General features: G+C 54.0%; 1 protein-coding gene across 12 annotated transcripts in view; it reads left to right on the top strand.

Moving 5' to 3' along the window:
• Positions 1-6,288, top strand: part of DISP1 (dispatched RND transporter family member 1) — a 174,715-nt gene extending 168,427 nt beyond the window's left edge. For all 12 annotated transcript variants that reach the window (XM_059146647.1, XM_059146640.1, XM_059146644.1 and 9 more), the window contains one exon: positions 2,717-6,288. In XM_059146647.1, the coding sequence (XP_059002630.1) occupies positions 2,717-6,265 (3,549 nt within the window). In that variant the 3' untranslated portion in view covers positions 6,266-6,288. The remainder of the gene's footprint in view (positions 1-2,716) is intronic.
• Positions 6,289-24,407: the final 18,119 nt, after the last annotated feature.

Genomic DNA, 24,407 nt, shown 5'->3' with positions numbered 1-24,407 from the left:
ATGTAACAAATGCCGGAGTGTCTTACCGCCCCAGGTGCGTACCCCAGGCTGGTGTTGCCATCCCATCACCCAAAGACTTGGGCACCCCCTTGCAGGTTCGCACAGACCCTGACACACAGTATGCTCCTTTCCACACTGAATCCTGATTTCTCTCTGTCACTGTGAGCAGCTCCGGGGCAAGAACTTCTGTACCCTCCTGCCCTTCTTTGTGTGTAGGTGCCCAGTAAATTCTGTTTTCTCTTTAGGATAGATGAATGGATGAATGGATGTGAGGATGGAAGGATGGAGGGATGCATGCTGGATGGATGGATGGTGGATGGATGGATGGATGGTTGGATGGTGGGTGGGGAGATGGATGGATGGTGGATAGATGGATGAGGAGATGGATGGTTGGTGGGTGGATGGTTGGATAGTAGATGGTGGATGGATGGGTGGATAGGTGAATGGATGGATGGTGGATGGGTGGATGGGTGGATGGTGGATGGATAGGTGGATGGATGGATGGATGATGGGTGGGTGGATGGATGGATGACAATACAGGGTTTTCCTCCATGGGAGCCTACACAGTCTCTGGGGCTCCCTTCCATTAGATTCAGGGTGTTGTCACCCAGATCAGGGTAAAAAGTATCAGTCACAGCATCTTTTCTCTGTCCTTGTTTCTAACTCTGGCAGAGTCCTCGAGGACTGTGTGGAAGGTTGTCCATCAACCAACTATACCGGTGAACTGGAGGACTGGTGCTCAGTGGCTCACTAGATTCTAGTTTTGATATGCCTTTGGTCGGCATTTATCTTGTCTAACTTTTTAATCTTTGGTCATGCTCATATGCAAACCCTGCCACTATTTGAAAAGGTTATTCGAAGTCATTTCTTTCCAGGCTTTGGCTGGCAACCCTGTTCCCTTTACCATTAACATTTGGTTCTTCAAGCAACTACAGGTGTGAAGCTGGTGGCAGGCTTTGTAACAGACGCGATCATTTTCCTCCTTCTGAGACTGTCCAGTGCTGAGGCTGTATCCCCTTTCTTCTCACTCACCAGGCTGACTCCAGGGACTTGTGTGATACTTCTTTGTGGGATGGGAACTGGTTATCTGCCACAAAACCCAGAACGGTGCTATCCCAGGGTTTTCTGTTACTTATTATTAGGTGGTTACGTTTCACCCGACTTAGCACGTGTGAATATTCTTATTAATTTTATTTTAAAATTAAATAAATTATTTTAAGTAATATATAATACATTTATTTTAAATTTAATTAAATATTAATCATCCTGTGTTATAGAATGTCGAATAATTAGTGCCCTTTAGAAATGAGCTGAAAATCAAGCCTTTGTTAAAGTAAACATTTTAGTATACTTGAATAATAACCCTTTTGGCTCATCTGTTTCTACCTTCGAAAGTGTGCCCTTTTAAAATGCTTTATTATGGAAATTTTTAAATGTATGCAGAGGTAGACTAGTATAATGACTCCCCCTGGGGGTCACCCAGCTCCAACACTTGTCGTACATGGGCAGTGTTTTGTCCTCTGTACCCGCCCCCAGGACTGGTACCACTGAAGCGGCTTGACAGCCCGGCCTTCGAGGGGTACTGGGAACAGGGTTCTGGGATCATTCTAAGTTCCCAGGACTATTTGTGCCAATGATCCCTATGATTGATAGAGTCAGCTTTAATAAAGGTAGAGAGTAGTTTAATCACGGCAGAGGAAACACACTCATGCCCTTTCTGAACTTTGGAGTCTCCTCCCTGGAGCAGCCTTTGGTAAATAGAAATGAGTGATTGCTTTCTACAGAAAAGCTCTGGACGTAGTTCCTAAACTCAACCTCAGGAAAGAGGGGCCGCTCTCACAGTTACAGATTTGTACCGAGTTGTGAAGGCTCCGCCATATTCCAGCAACCCCACCCTTGGCATGGAGTCGTTTTTCAGTTTGCTGTAACAAGAGCAGCCAGAGAAGAAAAGCCTCCAGGAACAGCTGTAAGAAAGGCACTGTCCACACCAGACCCAGAGCCATCCTACAGCGACCATGCAGCAGATCCCACATCACCAAAACCCAGAGAGTTTCAGCCAGCTCCAATAAGTTTTGAAGGAAGTGGAAGAAATCAACTCCTACCTAAGTATTTTGTTAATCAAATATGCAAACTGTTGTAATTTAGGACCCTTGCCCTGTTCTGCTCATTTCTCAGGAAACCATTTCACCCCTGGTCTCTCGTGCACCCCTGACATCAGTTCTCACCATGTCACCTGGGGGCTCACTGATAACTTTCTGGGGGAATATCATCTTTGCTTCCATCTAAATTGGTTGAGATATATTACCTTTGTCACCAAAAATTTCATGCCGATAACCAGAAGTTTTAGACAAAGCCACCAATCTGTTTCCTCCATCAGTCGGACAACCGTTCTCTTAAATTAATCCTGTAGTTTCCATACGTGAGCCCAAGGCCTGTCCTTTTCATTGCCTTTTAAAGTAACTTGGAAAAGGCCTATTTCCTAAAGAGCTACTACTGCTGTGCTCTCCTTAAAACCAAGCCAGCATTGGGTCCCCTGCACGCTGAGCAGTTTGCTGTCTGAAGGGAAGCCTCCGACGGGTCTGGGGGACAGCTACCTGTTCCCAACTGACACCTAACTAGGAGGATAGCTATTTAACCTGCCCCTCAAGGCCACTTTAATTCAGGCCTCTGGGTGAAGCGTTTGTAAACTCCGGTCTCCGCATGTCTCCCTCTGCAGATTAGATCCCACCCGCAGTTCGGTGACCTGTGCCAGAGGACCACGGCCGCATCCTGCTGCCCCAGCTGGACACTGGGGAACTACATCGCCATCCTCAACAACAGGTCGTCCTGCCAGAAGATCGTGGAGCGAGACGTGTCTCACACCCTGAAGCTGGTGCGCGCATGTGCCAAGCATTACCACAATGGCACCCTGGAGCCCGACTGCTGGGACGCGGGCGCCAGGAGAAAGGGGCAGCTCAAGTGCACGGGTGTGCCTCGCAAATGCACCAAGTACAACGCGGTCTACCAGATCCTGCACTACCTGGTGGACAAGGACTTCCTAACCGCGCAGGCAGCTAGCCCCGCCGTGCCGGCTCTCAAGTACAGCATGCTCTTTTCTCCCACAGAGAAGGGGGAGAGCATGATGGACATCTACCTGGACAACTTCGAGCACTGGAATGGCTCAGACGGTGTTACCACTGTGGCGGGCATTGAGTTCGGCATCAAACACAGTCTGTTCCAGGACTACCTGCTGACGGATACCACCTACCCGGCCATTGCGGTCCTGCTGGTCCTCCTGGTCATGTGCGCCTACACCAGGTCCCTGTTCATCACACTGATGACCATGTTCGCCGTCATCAGCTCCCTCATTGTCTCCTATTTCCTCTACCGTGTGGTGTTCAACTTCGAGTTCTTCCCTTTCATGAACCTCACCGCGCTTGTTATTCTGGTTGGAATTGGTGCAGACGATGCATTTGTCCTATGTGACGTGTGGAGCTACACCAAGTTCGACCGGCCACACGCAGCGACTACGGAAACAGTGGGCATCACTCTGCAGCACGCGGCACTGTCCATGTTTGTCACCAGCTTCACCACAGCCGCCGCCTTCTACGCCAACTATGTAAGCAACATCACTGCCATCCGCTGCTTCGGCGTGTACGCGGGGACTGCCATCCTGGTGAACTATGTGCTGATGGTCACATGGCTCCCAGCCGTCGTCGTCCTGCACGAGCGCTACCTCCTCAACATGTTCGGCTGCTTCAAGAAGCCACCTCAGCAGGTCTTTGAGGGCAAGAGCTGCTGGACAGTGGCCCGCCGGACATGCCACAGGGTGCTCTTAGCTATTTCAGAAGCCTCGCGCATTTTTTTTGAGAAGGTGTTGCCATGCATCGTCATTAAGTTCCGCTACCTTTGGCTGCTGTGGTTCCTGGCCCTGACCGTGGGCGGGGCCTATGTTGTGTGTGTGAACCCCAAGATGAAGCTGCCATCCCTGGAGCTGTCTGAGTTTCAGCTCTTCAGGCCCTCCCATCCCTTTGAGCGCTACGATGCCGAGTACAAGAAGCTCTTCATGTTTGAGCGTGTCCACCGTGGGGAGGAGCTGCACATGCCCATCACTGTGGTCTGGGGCGTGTCCCCAGAAGACAACGGAGACCCTCTGAACCCCAAGAGTAAGGGGAAGCTGGTGCTGGATGGCAGCTTTAACATCGCAAGCCCAGCTTCCCAGGTCTGGATACTGCACTTCTGTCAGAAGCTGAGAAACCAGACTTTCTTCTACCAGACGGAGGAGCAGGACTTCACCAGCTGCTTCATCGAGACATTCAAGCAGTGGATGGAGAACCAGGACTGCGATGAGCCTGCCCTGTACCTGTGCTGCCGGCGCTGGAGCTTCCCCTACAAACAGGAGATCTTCGAGCTGTGCATCAAGAGGGCCATAATGGAGCTGGAGAGAAGTACCGGCTACCATCTGGACAGCAAGACCCCGGGGCCACGGTTCGATGTCAACGATACCATCCGGGCGGTCGTGCTGGAGTTCCAGAGCACCTACCTCTTCACACTGGCCTATGAGAAGATGCACCAGTTCTACAAGGAGGTGGACGCGTGGATCTCCCGGGAGCTCAGCTCGGCCCCTGAGGGCCTCAGCAATGGCTGGTTCATCAGCAACCTGGAGTTCTATGACCTCCAGGACAGCCTCTCCGATGGCACGCTCATTGCAATGGGGCTTTCCGTGGCTGTGGCCTTCAGCGTCATGCTGCTCACCACCTGGAATGTCATCATTAGCCTGTATGCCATCATCTCCATTGCCGGGACCATATTCGTCACTGTCGGCTCTCTTGTCCTGCTGGGCTGGGAGCTGAACGTCCTGGAGTCTGTCATCATCTCGGTGGCTGTTGGCCTATCCGTTGATTTTGCTGTCCACTACGGGGTCGCTTACCGCCTGGCCCCAGATGCCGACCGGGAGGGGAAGGTGATCTTCTCGCTGAGCCGCATGGGCTCTGCCATTGCTATGGCTGCGCTGACCACCTTTGTGGCGGGGGCCATGATGATGCCATCCACAGTTCTGGCATACACCCAGCTGGGCACCTTCATGATGCTCATCATGTGCATCAGCTGGGCCTTTGCCACCTTCTTTTTCCAGTGCATGTGCCGCTGCCTCGGGCCACAGGGCACCTGTGGGCAGATTCCGCTGCCCAGGAAGCTGCAGTGCAGTGCATTCTCTCACGCCCTGTCCGCGACCCCTGCTGACAAGGGACAGAGTAAAGCACGTGCCGTGAGTGATTATCACCTTGACCCCAGAGCCCAGAAATCTGACATGGAGCAGGAGTTTTACGAGTTAGAGCCCCTGGCATCCCACAGCTGCTCCACGTCTGATAAGGCAGCTTATGAGGAGACCCACATCTGCGCCGAGTATTTCAGCAGCCAGGCCAAGAGTCTGGGGCTGCCTGTGCAAGCCGCTTACAGTCCGAGCTCCAAACAGGAAACCAGCCCTGTCTCCTTCCCGCCCGCTCTCGAGCAGCACACCCTGTGTCACTTCTTCTCTCTGAATCAGCGGTGTCGTTGCCCAAACGCCTACAGACACTTGAGCCCCAGCCCGCATGCTTGTGCACAGGCAGGCGATGGCCTGTGCGCCCGATGTGCTGCTGCTAGCAGCTTTGTGCACGTGCAGAAAGCCCCCGAAGGCTTTGTATGCACTGTCCCACACATCCGCCACTGCCCCTGCCTGCAGGGCAGAGCCCGACAGCTGGGAGTGCAGACCCCCCTGCCCACAGGCCTCTTTATCCACCCGGCGCAGCACGTGCAGGTCCAGGAGAAAGTCGGCAAGACCAATGTCCATGGTGTCCAGGGCACAGAGGAGCCCAGTCCACAGACCCCAGAGCCTCCATCCTGTGTCCACAGAAGCCCCGGGTCTTTACAAAAACCCAGCTGTGATCCCGAGAACAGCCAAAGGGGACTCTCCAGAGACAGAGACCTCAGGAACATGGAGGGCAGCAGAGGGGCCACGAACAAGGGCTTGGGTCCGGGGGGTCCAGCAGATGAGGCAGAAAGGAAAGCTGACCCATGCCTGTCACAGGACTCCAAATATTTAAATCAGAATGAACCAAAACCCGTGTTTAACCACTGCACAGGGGATGCCCGGTGCTGCCCTAATGACCCCCAGAGCTGTGGCCGAGGGGTCCGGGTGACGTGTGGGTGTGCAAGCCATCAGATGCTGGAGTGTGAAGCCAGTGTGCCCCCTGCACTGACACACTCAGAACTTTCTAGTGAAAGTTTGTTAATAAAAACACTCTAATAAATACAGTGTTAAATTCTAAATCGGTGCCTCTCAATTGTTCCTTTGAAATGGAAGTGAAATCCAGAAGTTTGGGAAGGAAATGGGCTTCACTTCATTAAAAATCATGGGGTGTTTTCATATCCTGTATGAACAGTCAACAAACATATCCCATCAGTGTTGGCTGATGATTGGATTTTATATTTTCAAAAAGTACAATGATCGAACAGGTGGTTTTTTTGTTTTTGTTTTTGTTTTTGTTTTTTTTAACCTTGATGCCCAGCTTGCTGAGTGCTGCTGGCCGGCGTCTTTGCTGTGCAGTTGCAGTGAGCCCCAGGTGCAGAGTCAGAAGCTTCCAGAAGCATGGGGTCTCTCTGGCCACCCTGCTCACCTGATACCCTGACTGGGGTGCAGTCATTCCGACTTCCAATGGCCCAAGATAAACACTGATTGTGATAGAGATACTTTGGTGGGATTCAGGAACTACACACTAAAATTTATATTAATTGCTATGCATATTAATGGTGCTTTCTTCCTGTTTGCATGAGTAGAACTTTCGTGAAGCCAGTGACTCACTTTGACCCAAAAGCACAGCATTCAGGTCTTATGTTTGGTCACTCAGAAGGTGAGTGCACCATCCTCGCCTCACGTATGATATGCCTGGAGAGGAGCAGCGCTGCACTTGGTGGGGTCGGGCACACGTGGACAGGCACGGGGGAGACAGCCCATGGGCCCTGGAAGCTCCCAGGATGAGGGTGCCCCATGAAGCTCCACCACCTCTGCTGTCGCATCGATCTGGGGCCCGAGATCCAGGGCAGGTGGCCTCCTTGTGCCACTGCACCCATGTTCCTGCCTCTATTTTGGTCCTCCCAAGAGAGTGGGTGGAAATGTGTTAAGATTTTTATTTATTTATTTGACAGAGAGAGAGAGGAAGAGCACAAGCAGGGGAATGTCAGGCAGGGGAGAAACTGGCTCCCTCAGGGAGCCAGACACAGGACTTGATCTCAGGACCCTGAGATCATGACCTGAGCCAAAAGCAGATGCTTGACCGATTGAGGCACCCAAGCGCCCCTGGAAATGTTTTTAATAATAACATTCTTTCCAAAAGCCATATTGCTTATTTTCCGAAAATTGTTTTCCAAATTGGATCCAATTATTCTAGGGCCTAAAGGAAGCTGTTAGGTGTTGGAAAGGACCTTATGGTTCCCTGACGCCAACCCACATTTCTAATAAGTAGCTTTCTGGCTTCTCCATTATTCGGTGACAAGGGATTCCCTACCTGACTCCCTGGCTCACTGCAGTCTGTTGTCCTGTGGCTTTTCTACCCATTGGTCCTTCCACTGTCTGCAGCGAAAACACACCTCCAATCTTGCCATGCGGTATCCCTGGAGATGTCCTGCCACGGCATCTCTGCTCCCTCCACTGCTCTTCCCCCACAGGCTCTTAAGCTGTTCAGACGCTGACTGAGAGCCATCCGGACAACCCCTGCCTGTCTGAAGGCCCCGAGGGGAGAGCTGAGCGGTGCTCCTGTCTGTTCTCTTGGGGACAGAAGTAACACGTGGCTCAGACGTCACTGCCGAGCCTCATGCAGTGTGGAGGGAACCCACCTGTCAGGCCTGGTGTGGACGCTGAGCTGCCTCAGGGAGTGGCTTAACCCTCCCACCCTGAGTGTGGGACTCTGTGTCCATCCTCAGTGCACTCGGCTCTGTTAGAGGAAGAGGGTAAGTGCGAGAATGTTTGAAAAGAGGACTCCTTATTTTTCCTGTGAAAACCTGTAACTGTGAAGTGTGGTGACCCAAAGCAGCCTTATGGCAGCACGGACACAGACAGTTTAAGGATGATCTGAGACACACTTCTGAACAGTCTCCCTGAAAGGCTGTCAGGGAAGCCAAGGAGGGAGGGGTCCTCTGTCCCCCAGTCCCTTGGCCAGCCCCACAGTCAGCCTGCCGCACCTGCTCTGGCTCCAGGAGCCGTGGGCCCGTCTTTCCTCCGCTCTGCCTCATTACCCTGAACCTTGAGTGTGGCTGTAAACCCAAGTGGGTTACATCTGCCAATTTGAGGCTTTGAACGGCCTATATTTTTCATGCAGGAATTTCTTAAAGAGTTGGGTAGCTGGCACTAGAAATCTTTTTTTTTTTTTTTTTAATTCCTCATTACTGGGCAGCAAAGGGACCCTATTTTCATTTTGTCTCACAGAGAAATTCCATCCACGGTCCCCTTGTGGATAATTATAAAGCAGGTAAGCGGTTAAGTTACACATGAGGAAAGAATGCTTTCCCTGGGAAGTACTTGTTGTTCGACAGTATTTGTGACAAAACGTACTTTCAGGTTCGAGCCCGTGTTCCCAGATTCATCCGTCACTTCTTCCCTACAGAGTCACCTCTTCCATCTCTAGTCAATGGAAAAGCGGGACAGGCCCCGAGCGCACAGCGCATCAGTGAAGAGTCGCAGGCCGTATCCACACGCATTCGTTCCCCGCTTTGAACTGCTGTTGTCTGAGGCGGCGCTCCGCTCTTGTTCTGTGCAGTTTCTTTATCACCCTCTGCTGCAGCCTTCATCGTTCTGGCTTTGAAACTATTGCAGCTGGTGGTTTGAAGATGGGGTCTTACAGAAGATCGGGTGATAGTCCTGATTCACCTGGTCTCCCATGGAAACCATCTTTCCTCCAGTGGTTAGGACAGTTCTGAATGAAATACGAGGAAATCATGATTGAAAATAGCTGTGTCTTTTCCCTTTAATGAGCAGAGTCATTTTATTTGGTTTTTTTTAAAGATTTTATTTATTTGACACAGATTACAAGTAGGCAGAGAGGCAGTCAGAGGAGGAAGCAGGCTCCCCACTGAGCAGAGAGCCCGATGTGGAGCTCGATCCCAGGACCCTGGGATCATGACCTGAGCTGAAGGCAGAGGCTTTAACCCGCCAAGCCACCCAGGTGCCCCAGCAGAGTCATTTTAGAAGGAAAAGATTACATCCATGTAAAAAACATCCAAAAGACTTAACTAGATTTTTTTCATAAAATTGAGACGCAGCTGTGAACTTAGAAATTTGTTGAAATCAGGAAGGGATTTTTTTTTTTAATGCAGAATATACTATCATGTTCAAATACCTATTATACCATTACGCATCTTTCCAGAATGTTTGCCAACATTCAGTTTGTTATGTCCAATTGTCATATTAATCTGCAGTGTTTTTTGTAAAATAGCCACTTTCCTCCATGTTTCATTTTCTATAAATATATGTCACATTTCCCATAAATATACAGGGAAAAGATCAGTAATGACTATCTATGGTTGGTCGGTAGAATCTTGTATCTTTTGTTCTTAATGCTTTAACTGCCCAAATTTAGGATTTTTAATGGGGGGATAAAAAACAAACAAGAGTATAACTACTGCTCTAATAAGCTTTAGAAAGCACAGTGTGTCACAAGGGTCTGTGCCATGCCCTCCACTCCCCTGAGCACTCAGTACGCATGAGCGCAGCAAGGGCGGCGTGCTGTTGGGGACTGAAGGGTGTCTGTGGCATGTCAGCAAAGCCCCTCTGAGATCTGGGGCGGCTCACGGATTTAGGGACAGCAGGGCACAAAGCGATGTTCTACACTCAGGAGTGCTCTGCCTGGCCAGGACATTCAGTAACCTTGAGAACCATGTACTTTTTTGAGTAAGAAGGTCAGCCAGTGGCCCACATGGTTATGAGGAGCTGTATTTGGGGATTTAAGCCAATGTTGGCTTACCAGTCAATGCCCCCACTGTTCCCACCAGACGTCAGAAATGGGACATGCATGCATCCTGTTGTGGGTCAGGATGGGAGCCCTGCCTGGAACTGTCTGGGACGACACTTCCTGTGCTCAAATCAACCGGAATAGCTAAACTTTGATGTCTGCCCTTCTATTCACATTTTTTCCACGTAACTTTGTATAATGTGATCTACATCATCTAAAACATGAAGGGGCAGACTGTTTTTAGCAAGAGATGTTTTTCTTTGGAGCCCAGTAAGATTCCTACAAGATCTGGTTTTAATCTGTGGCCAAGTCACAACTAAGCCTTTACCCACTAGTTGGACATTTTTGATCTGTGAACTTAAGTTTAGCTTTCTGCACTTAAAGGGGGAAGGATTTGCTAAGTAAGTCCATCTGAGAGAGGTTATAAGACCTGTTTAACCTGTGTGAGGAAGCCAAGCTCCAGTTTGAGACCCTGCTGTGAGCTCTCACCTTGCTGCCACCTCACTGATGCAGAGCAGTCCAGGTGGAGTATCTCAAGGCAAAACCTTATCCAATGTTTTTTTTTTTAATTTTTTTAAAGTTTTTATTTATTTATTGGACACAGAGAGAGAGAGACCACAAGTAGGGAGAGAGGCAGGCAGAGAGAGAGAAGGGGGAAGCAGGCTCCCCGCTGAGCAGAGAGCCTGATGCGGGGCTCGATCCCAGGACCCTGAGATCACGACCTGAGCCGAAGGCAGAGGCTTAACCCCCTGAGCCACCCAGGCGCCCCAAACGTTATCCAGTGTTTAAACACTGGTTGAGAAGAGTGAAACAGCATCTATTTTTAAAGGGTCCTAAGCATGAACTTTGTGGGCTGCTTCCCACCCAAAGCCATGACCCTCCTTGGGCGGCTCTGGGGTCCACTGGTGTCCTCTGGTTCCCTGAGTCCCAGCAGCGATTATGAGCTGCACACAGTGGTGCCTTCAAGGGTGGGAGGATGCAAAGCCACAGCTTCTCTTTCCTTCAGCAAAGCTGCTCGTGCAGAGATCTGGAGAAGGCTTTGGAAGCACGAAATCTCTGGGATGCCCTCATTCAGGCTGATGCACAGGTGCCTGTTCCTTCCTGTACTGTGCATGCCAGGTGGGGAGAGAGATGGACTGGATGATCTTCAGTGGTTGGATATTTCTATCACAGAGCCCAGGCTTCGAATGCCAGACAGGGAGTCTTCCTTTCTGTGGATGATTCCCCGCCAACCATGACAAATCACATGGCACTTGACCATCCAAGAGAGAGCAGAGGTTAGAAAAGCAAACTTTGGGACAAAATTCAGTCCCTCCTCTAAATAACCATGACTCAGAAAACAATTTAGGGACAGATCATGCCTTGGAGACAAAAACTGATTTTTCTCATCTGCGCATTGATTATTGCAAACCACTCTGGGTGGGAGAACTCCTCTGGATTCTTGAGCCCATTCAGGGCAGGAGGGAAGTTTTTCGGTCCTTTGTGTTTTGGAGTCATTCTTGGGTCTTTGGCAAATCAGGTGGGTGGGTCCTTTATGCAGTGTGGGGTCCTGGGGGTCACACGGAACCAACCTGGGGTCCCTATAGCACTGGCTTACAGTTAGCATCCTCTGCCTGGTGTTGCAATCACCTGATTATCTGTGTCCCTCATTACACACAGAACTCCTTGAGAGACAGAACTGCAGCGCTCTAGCAGGGCACACTGTCGTGCCAAAGCCACACAGACTCACTGAGTGCTGTGACGTGCAGGGCGTGAGAGAACACCTCTGACAATATACAGCCTCTGCCTTCTGGAAGCTTTTGCCCTTAAGCAGATCTTACACCCTCCAAGAAAAAAAAAAGGGGGAGGGGATTTGCAAAACAGGTAACTGCATAAGACTTCTGTTCAAATGGGAGATATGAAGGTATCGGGACAATGGTTCAGTGTCTTGAGCATTCTAGAGTCTCCTGGTATGAACAAAAGATGGAGGGATTTGGAAGACCTAGGATGAAGAGCAGGACCTCAGCTTCCGCATCCATAAACCAAAGTTGGTGATGCTGTCCTCACAGAACAGAAAAGACTCAGTGGACAAGATGCATGAGATGCTTTTACGCAGAGCACAGCCCCAGAGGGTTGTTCGCCAGCTCTACATCACACTGACGCTGTCTGTCTGCCACTGCAACAGCTGGTGTGTGTAGTGTAGAGAATGTGGATGTGCACGTGTGGGGTCTCCCATATGGGTGTTTGTGCAGATGCCACAAGATAATGAAGGCTTCATCCTGCTCTAGTCCATCTTCCTGGGACATCACTGTGTTTTAAATAAGTGGCATTTACTTATGTTCTAGAAGTCACATCACTGTTTTCACTCAATATAACTATGGAATTCTTTGTGTTGCCCTTAAAAATATGACATGGGTATTTATAAGCTGACCTGGAAAGATACCCAAGGTTTATTAAGTGGAAAAAACAGAGTTTCAAATAAAATGTTCACATTGATAGAAAACATGTAGCAGAGGCTCCCTTTGGGGCATAGAGTCCAGTGAGGGACTAATTACTAACAAAAGAGTAATTTCATGTTACATGTATATTTATTGTATATATTTTCTCAATGTGCCTGGAATATAGGTCGTTTTTACTTAATTTGTTGTAGGGTTTTTTTTTTTTAAGATTTTATTTATTTATTTGACAGAGAGAAATCACAAGTAGACAGAGAGGCAGGCAGAGAGAGAGAGAGGGAAGCAGGCCCCCTGCTGAGCAGAGAGCCCGATGCGGGACTCGATCCAGGACCCTGAGATCATGACCTGAGCCGAAGGCAGCGGCTTAACCCACTGAGCCACCCAGGCGCCCCTGTAGGGTTTTTTTTTAAAAGATTTTATTTATCCACTTGACAGACAGCGATCACAAGCAGGCAGAGAGGCAGGCAGAGAGAGAGGAGAAAGCAGATTCCCTGCTGAGCAGAGAGCCCGATGTGGGCCTCCATCCCAGGACCCTGGGATCATGACCCGAGCCGAAGGCAGCGGCTTTAACCCTCTGAGCCACCCAGGCGCTCCTGTTGTAGGTATTTTTTAAATAAGAAAATCATTGATGCCTGAGGGGCAGAAATGCTGACTTGAGGTGGAAGAAAGGAAGGGGAAGGGGCGGGGAATCCTGGAAAGTGTTCCTTTTCACCCACCATCCGTCCAACCTTTAATGACCTGTTGAAGTCAGCACACAATCCTACTTTATGGATGTGCAAACTGAGGGCAAGAGATCGGGAAATGTAGCTGCAGAGCTGGGCTTTCAGTAAGGGGTGTCCTTGGACTCCCAGACGCAGCCCACCTGGCTGCTGCCAGCACTGGGGGTGGCGATGCACACACTTGGAAGGTTAAGTGGCCATTGCTAACAGCTGAGGACCATTGTGATGGTTGCTCACACATGATCTCGGAAGGCTGTGATCCAAATCCTTTCCTCGGTAGACTTCCTTGGATGCTCTAAATGTAAACACTGAACGGGCTTCTGCTGTGGGGGCTCGAGCCTAGACTCACCTCACCCAAGGATTTGCAGAAAGGGGAATCCTGCGTGTGTGTCAGGCTTTGTCCACCATTGGGCACCCCCAAAGTTTAACAGCCTGTACCTACTTGGAAAGCTTCGCCACTGCTGGGAACCTGCTTTCTGTCCAGAAGATATGCCCAGCCCTCCTGCCCCAGGGCTGTAGGCATGGGCTTGGCCAGTCCTGTCAGAATCACACCAGCAGAGACAGGCACCTCCGCAAATGCAGGTGATCCTGGGTTTTGCGGATGGTGGTTGGTAGCTCCCGGACCACAGCCGTTCTTCAGGGAGGCACCCACCTTGTTCCTGGAAGGTTGGTGCCCTCGACTCCAGCCCTTGCAAGATTTCAATGAGTTTCCTGATGTCCCTTAAGAAGTGCAGTGCTTTGAAAACCAGCCAGGATAGGTTCTGTCTGGTGCAGCTCAGGTTCTGTCTGGTACTCAACACAATGTGGGGGGGGGGGGGCAGGGAGGGGGCTTCCTGGTGGGCTCAGTCTCGGCCCCATTGAGGGGATGGAGAAAGGAGCGAAATGCAGGCAGGTACATTAGACATCCCTAACACCTTGTCTTCACTTCCACAAGATACTGACTTCTGCCAGGTTTAGGATTTCACTTAGGGTTTGAAGTTCTACCCAGAACCCTTAAGTTAACTACTGTCCTAAATTTCCTAGCAGCAATGTCAGGACCTCATAGCCTCTGAAACTTCCACTTCCCCAGCAAATGCCAATGGCATAGACAGCTCCACCAAAGGGCACCCCTGCTGGGGTGGAGGCAGGGATTCTGCCTGACCCCCCAGCAGTTTCCCCATGAGGCTGGCCCACCCGACCAAGAAGAGGACCACGGACAAAGGGGGGAGCACACAGACAAGAAGATGTGTTTAGATTCCTTTGTTTCCCTAAGGGAAGACGATCCATTAGTGCAAGGACTGGGAATAGCATCAGCAGGGCCTCACTGGCTCTTTGTCCACATGGAAAATGGGGCAGATCCAGAGGTCTGATGTAGGGAGAACATTCTGGGTATCGCGGTTGCTGTGCATGAGGAGAGACAGGCTCCCATCCACCCACGATGAGCTGGGAGCACCCGACTGGCTTGCTGGGAGGTCAGGGCTGGGCCCCGAGGAATCAAGGGCATGGTGAGAGCCAGCAGTGCTCTAGGTCTGTGCCCTCATTGGCATTAGAGGCAGAATTATTTTCTTCCCGTGATGAGTGACATTTTTTTTTGTTAAAGCAAAGATAAAGACAGAAAAAGCAGCAAGTGAATGTTGAATGAGAAGTCTCATTGTCCAAGGGGGGACTGACCCATTGGTCTGGACTCTGGAGGTGAAAGTCAGAGGAGGAGAAATGCGGTAGGTCCCTGCCTCATCTGGAAAACAAGGACTGGGAGTGGTGACTGTCTGCCAACACAGGCTGACCATTTGTTGGGGACGCTGTGCCCGCTGGGTTCTTGGTGGTCCCCTGCTACCTCCTCCCTCTGGCAAGGACTGCTCACTGTGCACTGACTGGGTGGCCAGTGCTCTCGGTCAGTTTCCTGTCAGAATTTGCATCCGATTCAGGGGCAAGGTATGCAGAGAGGCCTGTCTTCTGCAGGCCTTCGAGATGCTTAGGCAGGGGAGGCCGCCTGCCTTAGGCAGGCCTGGGCCCCTTTTCACCACCGTGCTGCCCACAGGCGTCAAGGACCCCCTGCCCACTTTCTCACAGGCACTGGCCTGGTGGCATCTGCCCTGCCCTAGGAAACAGTTGTTTGGGGTCGAGCAGGAAGCAGAGAGAATGGACCGCTCTTCCTTCTCTGTGGCGAGAGCAGGTTGGGAGGAGTAAACAGAAGGCCACCCAGGCACGGAAGTTTCTTGAATGAGCTGTTTCTTTCCAACTGGAAGAAAGGGACATCTTGACTAGTGACAGGATTGTCCCTGCTCTGCATCTTCTCAGGACTTCTCCCAGCGGGAAGGCTGGGAGTGTCCCCCAGTCCCCTCCAGGCCAGGCCTGCAGGGGGAGCACAGAGGGAAGCCAGGGTCCTGGGGGCCAAGGGGCTTCTACTCCAGCCTCAGCCTACACCAGTAAGACCTGGGGTGGTCCCTTTGCCTGTCTGGTCTGGGCTGCAGGAGGGAAGAGTCCCTCTTGCTGCCTCAGGCATCTGTGACCCTGTCTGCACACCATGGGCCATGAATGGGGTCTGTGTGTCCCAGGACGCACGGTCTTCCCACACTGGCCCCTCTTCTGCAGACACCCTGGGGGACAGGCCCATGGGGACCCCATGACCACAAGAACCTGTGCCTCCTGGGAGTGACCAGGACCCATGGGTCTGGGTGGCAGCCTGGGCCGAGGGGGCCAGCAGGACCAGCAGGGAAGCAGGGGACCACGTGACATGGACCCACAAGAGCACTGGCCTTCCCCACAACCAGGCACAAGAAGAGCAGGACTGGAAGGTCTGAAGGCCACCGACCAGAAGGAGTCCCCCAAGTGACTTGCATGACCAAGGAACTGACTTTTCACATTAATTTGTTTCCACTGAAACGGTCCCTCACAGCTTCCATGGCTCTTGAGTTCCCATAAACATGGGCTCCCGTAGGAAGCCTGGGGACAGGAGGTGAGAGGGCTCTCAGGATCTGCTCCCGGCAGGTGAGACAGGAGTCCCCGGTGGCCACACTGATCTGGGGGCTGCCGGCCCTGCCTCCCTCCCACCCACTGCTGAGCTTTCTCTTCAACGTCAGAACTCATGGGATGGGGCGAGGGGTGGGGAGATGTGTGCTCAGGACCTGTTTTGAGCTGGATGGCAGAGGGTCGTTCGCTCCATGAGCCTCCATGATCCTCGGTGTCTCCATCAGAGGAGGAGGGTGGTGGCACTCATGGTCGAGAAGCCTGGGAGGTGGAGTCCAGTTGTGGTGGGCTCCTCCCCGTGTGCCTCTGCTTCCCCCGCATCCCTTCGGGATCTCAGACCTGCTGCCCAGCACCTGATTTGCCTAGTTGTAAACACCACTTCCCCTTGTTCTCAGCAGCTTTGAAATCTGAACCTTTGGAGTTTTCATGAGAAAGTGCTTAGCAGGTAAACTGAGGTTAGGGAGCAGGGCTCTCGGGGGGTTGGGGACAGGGATCATTGGTGGATGGAGGGATCTGGGGAGGCCCAGTCAGCTTGTGCATTTGCCAAGGGTGTGCAGGTGAAGCCAGGAGTGGAAGGTCCCCTGAACCCCTGCACCCCAGAATTAGTTCCTGGACAGGATATAAGGGACGGCAGCACTGGGTCCCTGTGCCGGGTGCTCCAACACTGCTCTCCTGAGAGAGCGCCACCCAAGTCCCAGCACCACCCCTGCCCGGGGCCATGCTCACTCCAATAATGTGCAGGCTTCCCCACATTCTCAGACAGGGGCCTAACCACTGTTTGGGTTCAAGTGATGCAGCCGCCTTTCCTGGGACCTGAACATAGACGTTCCAGGGCCAAGTGCAATTGTCTGTCATCGGGCCACAGGCAGCAGGCTCCTAAGGGAGAGGGCAGCCTGCAGACCCCACGGGATGCACCTCGGGTCAGAACCAAAGCTGTGTCCCTGGCCCCAGGACCCTATGGAGAGAGGACAGGCATCCCTGGTTTCTCCTGCAGCCCTGGCCCGCACAACGCAAGCATGACGGGAAGTGGGATGCCCCATGGAACCCCAGGGCAGGCCCCCCGTGGGGCTGGCAGGGCACCAAGGTGGCTGCACCCCCTGTGCCTCTGTCACATGGTGCCTGCAGAGCAGCCTGGCCCCCGTCTCTCAGGGAGGCAGCTGCTCCCATCCATCCATCCAGAGGCCCCACAAGACTCTCAAGTGCAGGGATGCTTAGTGAACGGGGAGTCTCCAGGGCAGGGGCTGTGGTGGGGCCTGGGGTGAACCTCCCCCACTTGAGGGGGAGTTGATGTGAAAAACAGCTGGACCTACTTCTCTGGTTTCACACTGTTAGGATTTCGGATTATCAGGAAGGGAGCCGTCAGAACTCGCCGCCACAGAGGCTTTTCTCCCTCCCCGTCCCCGGCAGCCCCAGCCCTGGCCTTCCCCTGCGCCCAGACCCAGGCTGCCCCCACCACATGCACCCTGGTGCAGGACAAGCTCGGAGCTTGCATGGCCCCAGCAGGAGCCCTTAGAGGTGGCTCTGTCGGCGGAGACACTGAGTGTTGTCAGCAGGCCCTGGGGTCGGAGCCGTGTGGGGGGCATCGGAAGGACCGAACACTTGGGCACTTCGAAATGCGCTCTGTTCTCTCCAATCATTGATGCACACACTTGAATTCAGCTTTGTGCATCACAGGGGACTTAGCTGTCATGAGCAGCTGTCACGAAATGTGCTCAGGGCAGTTCCAGAAAGTTTGGAACGTCATTGAGCGCCTTGTAATTCGAGGTGAGGTGTGTGGATGGGTGGCAGCGTGACTTTGAGCTTATTGGAAACCCAGGATCCCCACGGGAGGAGACCCCACCCATGGGCAGGACCCCACGTGAAGTGTGTGCACCTGGTGTGCGGCTCAGCTTCTCCATGTGCTCGGGTGAAAACGCACTTATACCCGAGTCCTTCTTGCACAGATTCTGATTTTGCTGGTCAGGATGTGGTCTGGGCACCCGCGTCTTCAAGCATCAGTGGGCAATTCTAACGTGCCACAGAGCAGAGGGCCACAGGTCTGGACGTGATGCTCACTGACTTCCCACGCTCTCTGCCCTCCGTTCAAACCACATGCAGGATGGAGCCTCCAGTGGGTCAGAGGGCAGACAGCAATGCTTGCCCTTTACGACTCAGGCACACCAGCAGCCACTGGAGGACTGAATTCTGCATGGACTTTGTGGCACAATTCACAGAAAAGTTAGAGCTCCCAATGTAGTGCGGGCTCTGTGGGCCAAGGGTCTGGAGGAAGGTCAGGGTGGGCCAGTGTTTAGAAGCAAGCATCGTGGGCGTGTGCGGATCAGGGTAACACTGCCTGGGAAATCCCCAGCTGGCAACCATGAGCTCGACTCTCTGGGCCGAGCCCCACACCCAGCATACTCTGGTTGGCAGGAGTGGTGGTGAAGGGACCCCAGTGCGCGAGTCTGCGCAGGATGCTCCTGGACAGCCACTCTGAGCACATCTCTCTGCCCTTCACTCGTGCAGGGTCAGAGGCACAGGTGCACATGCTCGGAGCCCAGCAAACCCACCGGGAGCTCCAGGGCACGAGTTAGCCCATCGTGAAAGATGAAAGGACAAAGAGCCTCCTGAGCCCTCCCCGCCAAAGAGCAGGAGCCGGGAGAAGCGAAGGGAAGCTGTGTCCCCGGGACCGAGCCTGCCTGTGGCTTCCAAGGGGGCAGCCAGCTCCCCAGCCCAGGTGGCCTTTCCAGGACCCAGGTTCACAGTACGAACTACCAGCCTCTACTTTCTTCCCCAGGGGGCTTGGGTGGCTGGGAAGACACACTTCCATGTTTCAGAAAAACACGGTAACTAATCATTTTGAAGGGAGCTTGTATAAGTTCATATCAGACGCTAGATGAGGAAATCATTGCAGCTGTGGCCAAGAACCAGCCGGCAGGACGTCAGGGAGAGAGGCTCGCCAGGTCACCAGGGAGGCAAGCAGCGTCTGCCGGTGCCACCACAAAGCCCACGTGCCGTCCTGGGGCGAACAGACCCAGCACTTGGAGACTCACCCCCTCACCACTAGGGAGTGTGGACTTCTGGAACAGCTGGCCGGCCTGGCCTGCAGCAGACTGGGGCCAGGACCCTGCAAGGATGCCCGCAGAGAGGGTTTGCCTCAGGGTCTGTGGAGTTGCTTCCCTGAGGCCTCCGGGCTGGGAGAAGGAAACGTCGACTGTGGCCCCCACAGGCTCCAGCTGGGGCTCCAGGCCTGGTGCTGACCAACGCATGGGTGTCAGGGGAAATGGGGCTCAAGGCCCTCTCTTCTTTTCTCCCCCGCTTGAATGTGTGCAGGGCAGGCATCTGCCACGGTGACAGCAGGAAGCCAAGCCCACTCTCCCCAGGCTCTGCCTGAGGCCTGCTTCCCGAGATGGGGAAGTACAGGATAACGACAGGAGGAAGACCACTCGTTTTGGCCCCATGAAGCTCAGACACGGCCATGTGACTTACTCGAGCCAACCAATGTGTGTGACAAGTTTGCCTCAGGCAGAAGTTTCCAGAACAAGTGCATGACTTACTTCCAGGTTCTGAAGCTTCCAGAACCAGTGCATGACTTACTGCTCTCTGAGTGGCCACTCGGTGGTAAACCAACCTGGATGGCAGGTGATGAAGCCGCTTGCCCTGATCAGCCTTGGCCTTGGCCAGTCAACTCCGCTCAGAGGCCGTGCAGGTCCAGCGCAGACGCCAGCCCCTCCCCAGTGTCCATAGGCCACAGAGGCTCCCCCGTGCCATCCTCCTTCTGGAAAGAGTTTGCTCACTGGCGCTCCCACCACTGTTGAGGGCACACGGTGGACTGTGGGTGAGGGCAGGTGTCCACTGTAGGAGACTTGCCGTCTGGGCACACGGACACGGTGAATGCCCCAAGTGCTAGTTACTTGTTACTAGTTACAAGATGATGCGCCAAGTGCCAGGGCAAGACCAGGCCAGGCAGCGCCCTGGGGGAGGGGAGGCAGCCAGGGTGGATTGCAGGGTGCGAGCAAAATTGGGTTTGGCACAGGGGGGTCTGGGGGAGCGCCCAGAGGGTCCGCAGCAGACAGAAAATCCAGAGATTTTTTATTTCCTTAGCTCTTTTCCCGAGAGGCCTTTACTGATGAAGGGCGGGGTGGGGGGGGGGGTCACATGGAGGCCTGAGGGTCGGTCCTCCTCATGCTCCCGGCCTCTGCCGGGAAGAGGACTGGTTCGCTTCCAGCCCAGAGGCCTTTCTGCTGCCGGCATCTGCCGCCACGGGAGGAGCTCTCCGTGTGGCTCTGCAGGACACCCACGTCCTCCCAGGAAGGACTTGCCGGGTGGCCCCAGCGCACAGAATGCAGGCAGTGTCGGCTCCTCCCAGCTCTCCCAGGATCATGAGGTGACGACAGTGGGAGCAGCACCCCGAGGGTGCCAGGGGCACAGCAGGCAGGCTGGGAACATGACTCTGGTCATGGTTCCCACCCCGAACATGGGCCTGAAAGAAGGACTTGTCCAGCTTACGTGGTGGCTCCGACATCTGTCCTCCAAGCCTGCCATCTTTAGGCAAAAGCATAACAGGAACAAAAACCCCAGCTTGAAAATATGGATTCTCCTTTTAGCAACCCAAACACCCCAAATGCCCGTAGCCATTCAGTCCATCAGGCAGCTCCGTACATCCGGCCTTCAGCCTGTAGAGGTGCCCGTGTCACCGCGGTCCTGCTGCCGGCTGCCCGGGAGGCCAAGGTCAACCCTTAGAAGCCTTGGGTCAGGCCGGTTCCCCGTTCCTCTCTGGCTTGTCCTGAGTTGAGAGGTTGTTCCGAGCCAAGAGCCGACCTTGGACACATCAGACATGCTCTGGGGTTGCCACTCAATGCCGTAACGTTTCTCAGAAACATAAAGGAAGGTGTGAGCTTCCTTGTGTGTCGGGATGGGGCGTGGTGACAGGGGTTCACGGGGAGTCTTGGTGGCAGGGGTAACAGTGTTGAAGTCCTACCACCAGTCCCTCTGAACCCAGCCCCACTTGGGGACAGCCGATGCTGAGGCCATTAGGTCAAGATGGAGTCGTGTGGGGTCTGGTGAGGTGCAGTTGGGACGGACACCTCGGCTGGGCCCTGGCTGGCAGCACAGATGGTGCCTCCTGGCGTAGATGCTGACACCAATCAGTGCAGGGCATTTGGGCACTTAGGATTGTAAGTTCCCTCCCAGGGAGCATTCCAGAACCCTCACCTCTCAGTTCAGCCCCTTTCTGTGCATTTGTTCCCTGGAAAGCCCTTGCAGTCGGATGTTGTGGGAAAAAGCACACGGTCCATTGGGACCATCCTATGGGGCATTCGGGCCGGTTGGTCTGATGTCTGGTTTTTGCTGGTGTTGTCCCCACACTGGCCCTTGTGCTGCCTTCTGGGGTGAGGAAGGGACTGTGGGCTTGTCGCCGGGGGTGGGGCATGGGTAGTGGCAGCCACTTCCATGTCATTGTGGCCACTGTGAAGGTGTGGACACTGCCCCCGGGACAGAGGAACTCTCCGCTAACTCAGGTCTAGCACAGAGCCCCCGACTCCCAGACACCGGCCGACACCCCAAACACTAGTGTCCACATGCCCTCGTCCGTCCATGCCTGCTCCACACAGAACCAGCCACGGGGCCACCAGAGGTGCCACTGTCTGGGGTGAAAGAGACACCAGGAACCCGCAGGAGCTGGGTGAGAGGTGTAGAAGGAGCCCCACCAGGTCATGCAGGGAGACATCCGCACTCCAGCAGGGTCAGGAAGGACAGTGGCCCAGCTGCAAATCAGGAGGAGAAGACCCATGGGGCGCCTGGGGGGCTCAGTGGGTTGAGCCTCTGCCTTCGACTCAGGTCATGATCTCGCGTCCTGGGATCGAGCCCCGCATCGGGCTCTCTGCTCAGTGGGGAGCCTGCTTCCTCGTCTCTCTCTGCCTGCCTCTCTGCCTACCTGTGATCTCTGTCTGTCAAATAAATAAATTCTTTAATAAAAAAAAAAAAAAAAAGGAGGAGAAGACCCACAGCCCAGGTGGGTGTGGAAGGAAGAGGGAGGAGGGTCCTGGGGGGCCCACGGACGGCATGAGGGCACTGGAGAGCTAAGGGCACCACAGCACACGCAGCTGGCACAGACCAACCCGGGAAGGATGTGCTTCCTCAAATCCAACACCTTGACTGAGCTCAAGCAGCCTCCATCACTGAGGGGTGGGCTCTGGGAGCAGGTCCTTCCCCTGTTCTGGGCACACGTGCCCTGACATGCACAGGACCTGGAGCAGGAGCCCACATCTAAGCTTTTGTTACAAGAAGCCATAACATGACATGTTCTTTTCTCTAGCCTTGACAAATGTACCCTCTTGGCAACTGGAATCCAGGCCAGGTTCAATTTTGAATTTTGAATTCTGTGCTGCAGAAGGTGGGGGTGAGGGAGGGGGTGCTGCGGTCCCCTTCCCTGCCAGCAGGGTCCTGCCCTGCGTTGCCCGGGCCTCGCATGTGCCCTGTGGACCTGCATGAGCCTTTGCTCTGGTCCCCTACCTACAGAGAGCTGCCTGGTGGCCGTAGCTAGGACAGACCATTCTGGAGGAGGAGTCCCATGCGAGTCCTGTAAGTAGCTCGGGGCTGTCACAGAGGGAGTCTGGGGTCTGGGGTCCGCCAAGCACACTTCAGATTCTGTGAGGCAGGGCATGGGCTGAACCTATGGACCCTGCCCCCTGGGAAGGCCTGCATCTGAGGGGCCCTCTGAAGTGGATGTCAGGGCTGTGGGATCTCTGGGCCTCATCAGGCTCAGGGACAACGTGGCTGTCACATGAGCAGTGGCTGATGTCCGTACATGCATTTCCAGGGAGGCAGAGGCAGCCACTGGCTGGGGACCCTGTCACTAACCCTGAGCAAGCCCGGTTGGTGGCTGTTGGCCTGGGAGGGGCTGCAGGCCGGGGAGCTTGTCCTGGCCCACCAGGCAAGGTCTCCTCTGTGATCTGCTTACAGGCAAGCCCACCACCCATCCTGTCCCATCCTGTCCCATCCTGTCCCATCCAGGGCCTGGCAGCTCGAGGTCTGAAGGTCTGGGCAGCCCTGGGGAGGTGAGCTCATGGGGCCTGGGAACCTCGAGACATTGATTCTATCCCCGAAAATTGAAGTATTTCTTCCTCAGTTCTGTCTTTGAGACCACCTACATGTGGGGTCAATTTATGACGACATCCCAAACAAAAACAGCCCAACACCCAACAAAGCCCCAAGTAGTTTCTCCCCACCCTTCCTCCCACCTTGGCAGCCCAGGCCCACTGGCTCCCATGTTCCCGAGCACAGCTGGCCTCCCCCTCCCGCAGCCCAGGCCCCAGCCTGTCAGCCGACCCATTAGCCAGCATCTTGCTCTGTCCAGAGTTTGTTTTTGCTCCCTGTACTTAATTGACCAACTAGTTATTATGCATGGTGAGTGTGGGCTGTGATCCAACAGCCAGAGGCCCAGGAGGGCCCTGAGGGGCATTGGTGGCCTGACCCGAGCAGCATATCCACGGAGACACCCTGGCTGGGAGTCTGGCCGATTCCTAGCATCTATGCACTCCACTCAAGGACGCAGAACTGGGTAACTGGGCATTGCTGGGGCCACGCCCCTCACCATACTGAGTAGCCACGGGGAGGGCAGTGGGTGCCCTGGGCCCAACTTCAAGCAAGGATCTAATGCCAGTGATCTGATGTCTTGATGCCAAACATCTGAGGAGTTGGGTGATGGAGTCTGCTTCTCCAGCAGACTCCAGCTCACGGGGCTCATCATCACTGCGGGCCTCCTCCAAGGGCCCGGGGGCGGGGGCAGGAGGTGCCTGCTGGCTCTGAGCCCCAGAGCTGCAGGGACAGAGCAGGGGCATGGAGGGTAGGGTCAGAGTGATGCCCCAGTGTTGGACCCCCCAAGGGCCTGGAATGTCCTGCTGTCTCAGGTCGGACCCTATCTGGGTCCCCCGCTCAACAGCTGAGACTACCCTGCTCGTCATCATCAATACCCCCTCCCCACTAAGGCCTCCTTAGTGCAGGAAACATGCTGTAAACACCTGGCCCTTGACCCCACATCTACCTCCAGCCCAGAACCCATTTCTTTGCTTCCTGTGACAGACTCTCCCTGTCCCTTTCTTTTTCATTTTCTGACTTCTCCTTGGAGAGGTTCACGCATGTCAAGTGCATGAGTCTTGAGGGTAGAGCTCCATGACGTGTTGAGATGTCACCCCCGAGGAAGCAGCCAGCACTGCCACCCTGCCGCCATGTCCACTCCGCCGCAGAGGAGAACGCACCTCGGGGCTCTGGCTGACCCTCCAGGGGCAGGGGCAGCAGCGAACGGTCAGCGGCTGTCTTTGTGGCAGGCGACCCTCACCTGAAGCTGAACATTTTCAGAGAGGAGGAGG

Source organism: Mustela lutreola, chromosome 14 (genome assembly GCF_030435805.1).
Source record: "Mustela lutreola isolate mMusLut2 chromosome 14, mMusLut2.pri, whole genome shotgun sequence".
NCBI classification, from domain to species: Eukaryota; Metazoa; Chordata; class Mammalia; order Carnivora; family Mustelidae; genus Mustela; species Mustela lutreola.
The sequence above is the reverse complement of the archived record's forward strand: the minus strand, read 5'-3'. Positions and strand labels throughout refer to the sequence as shown.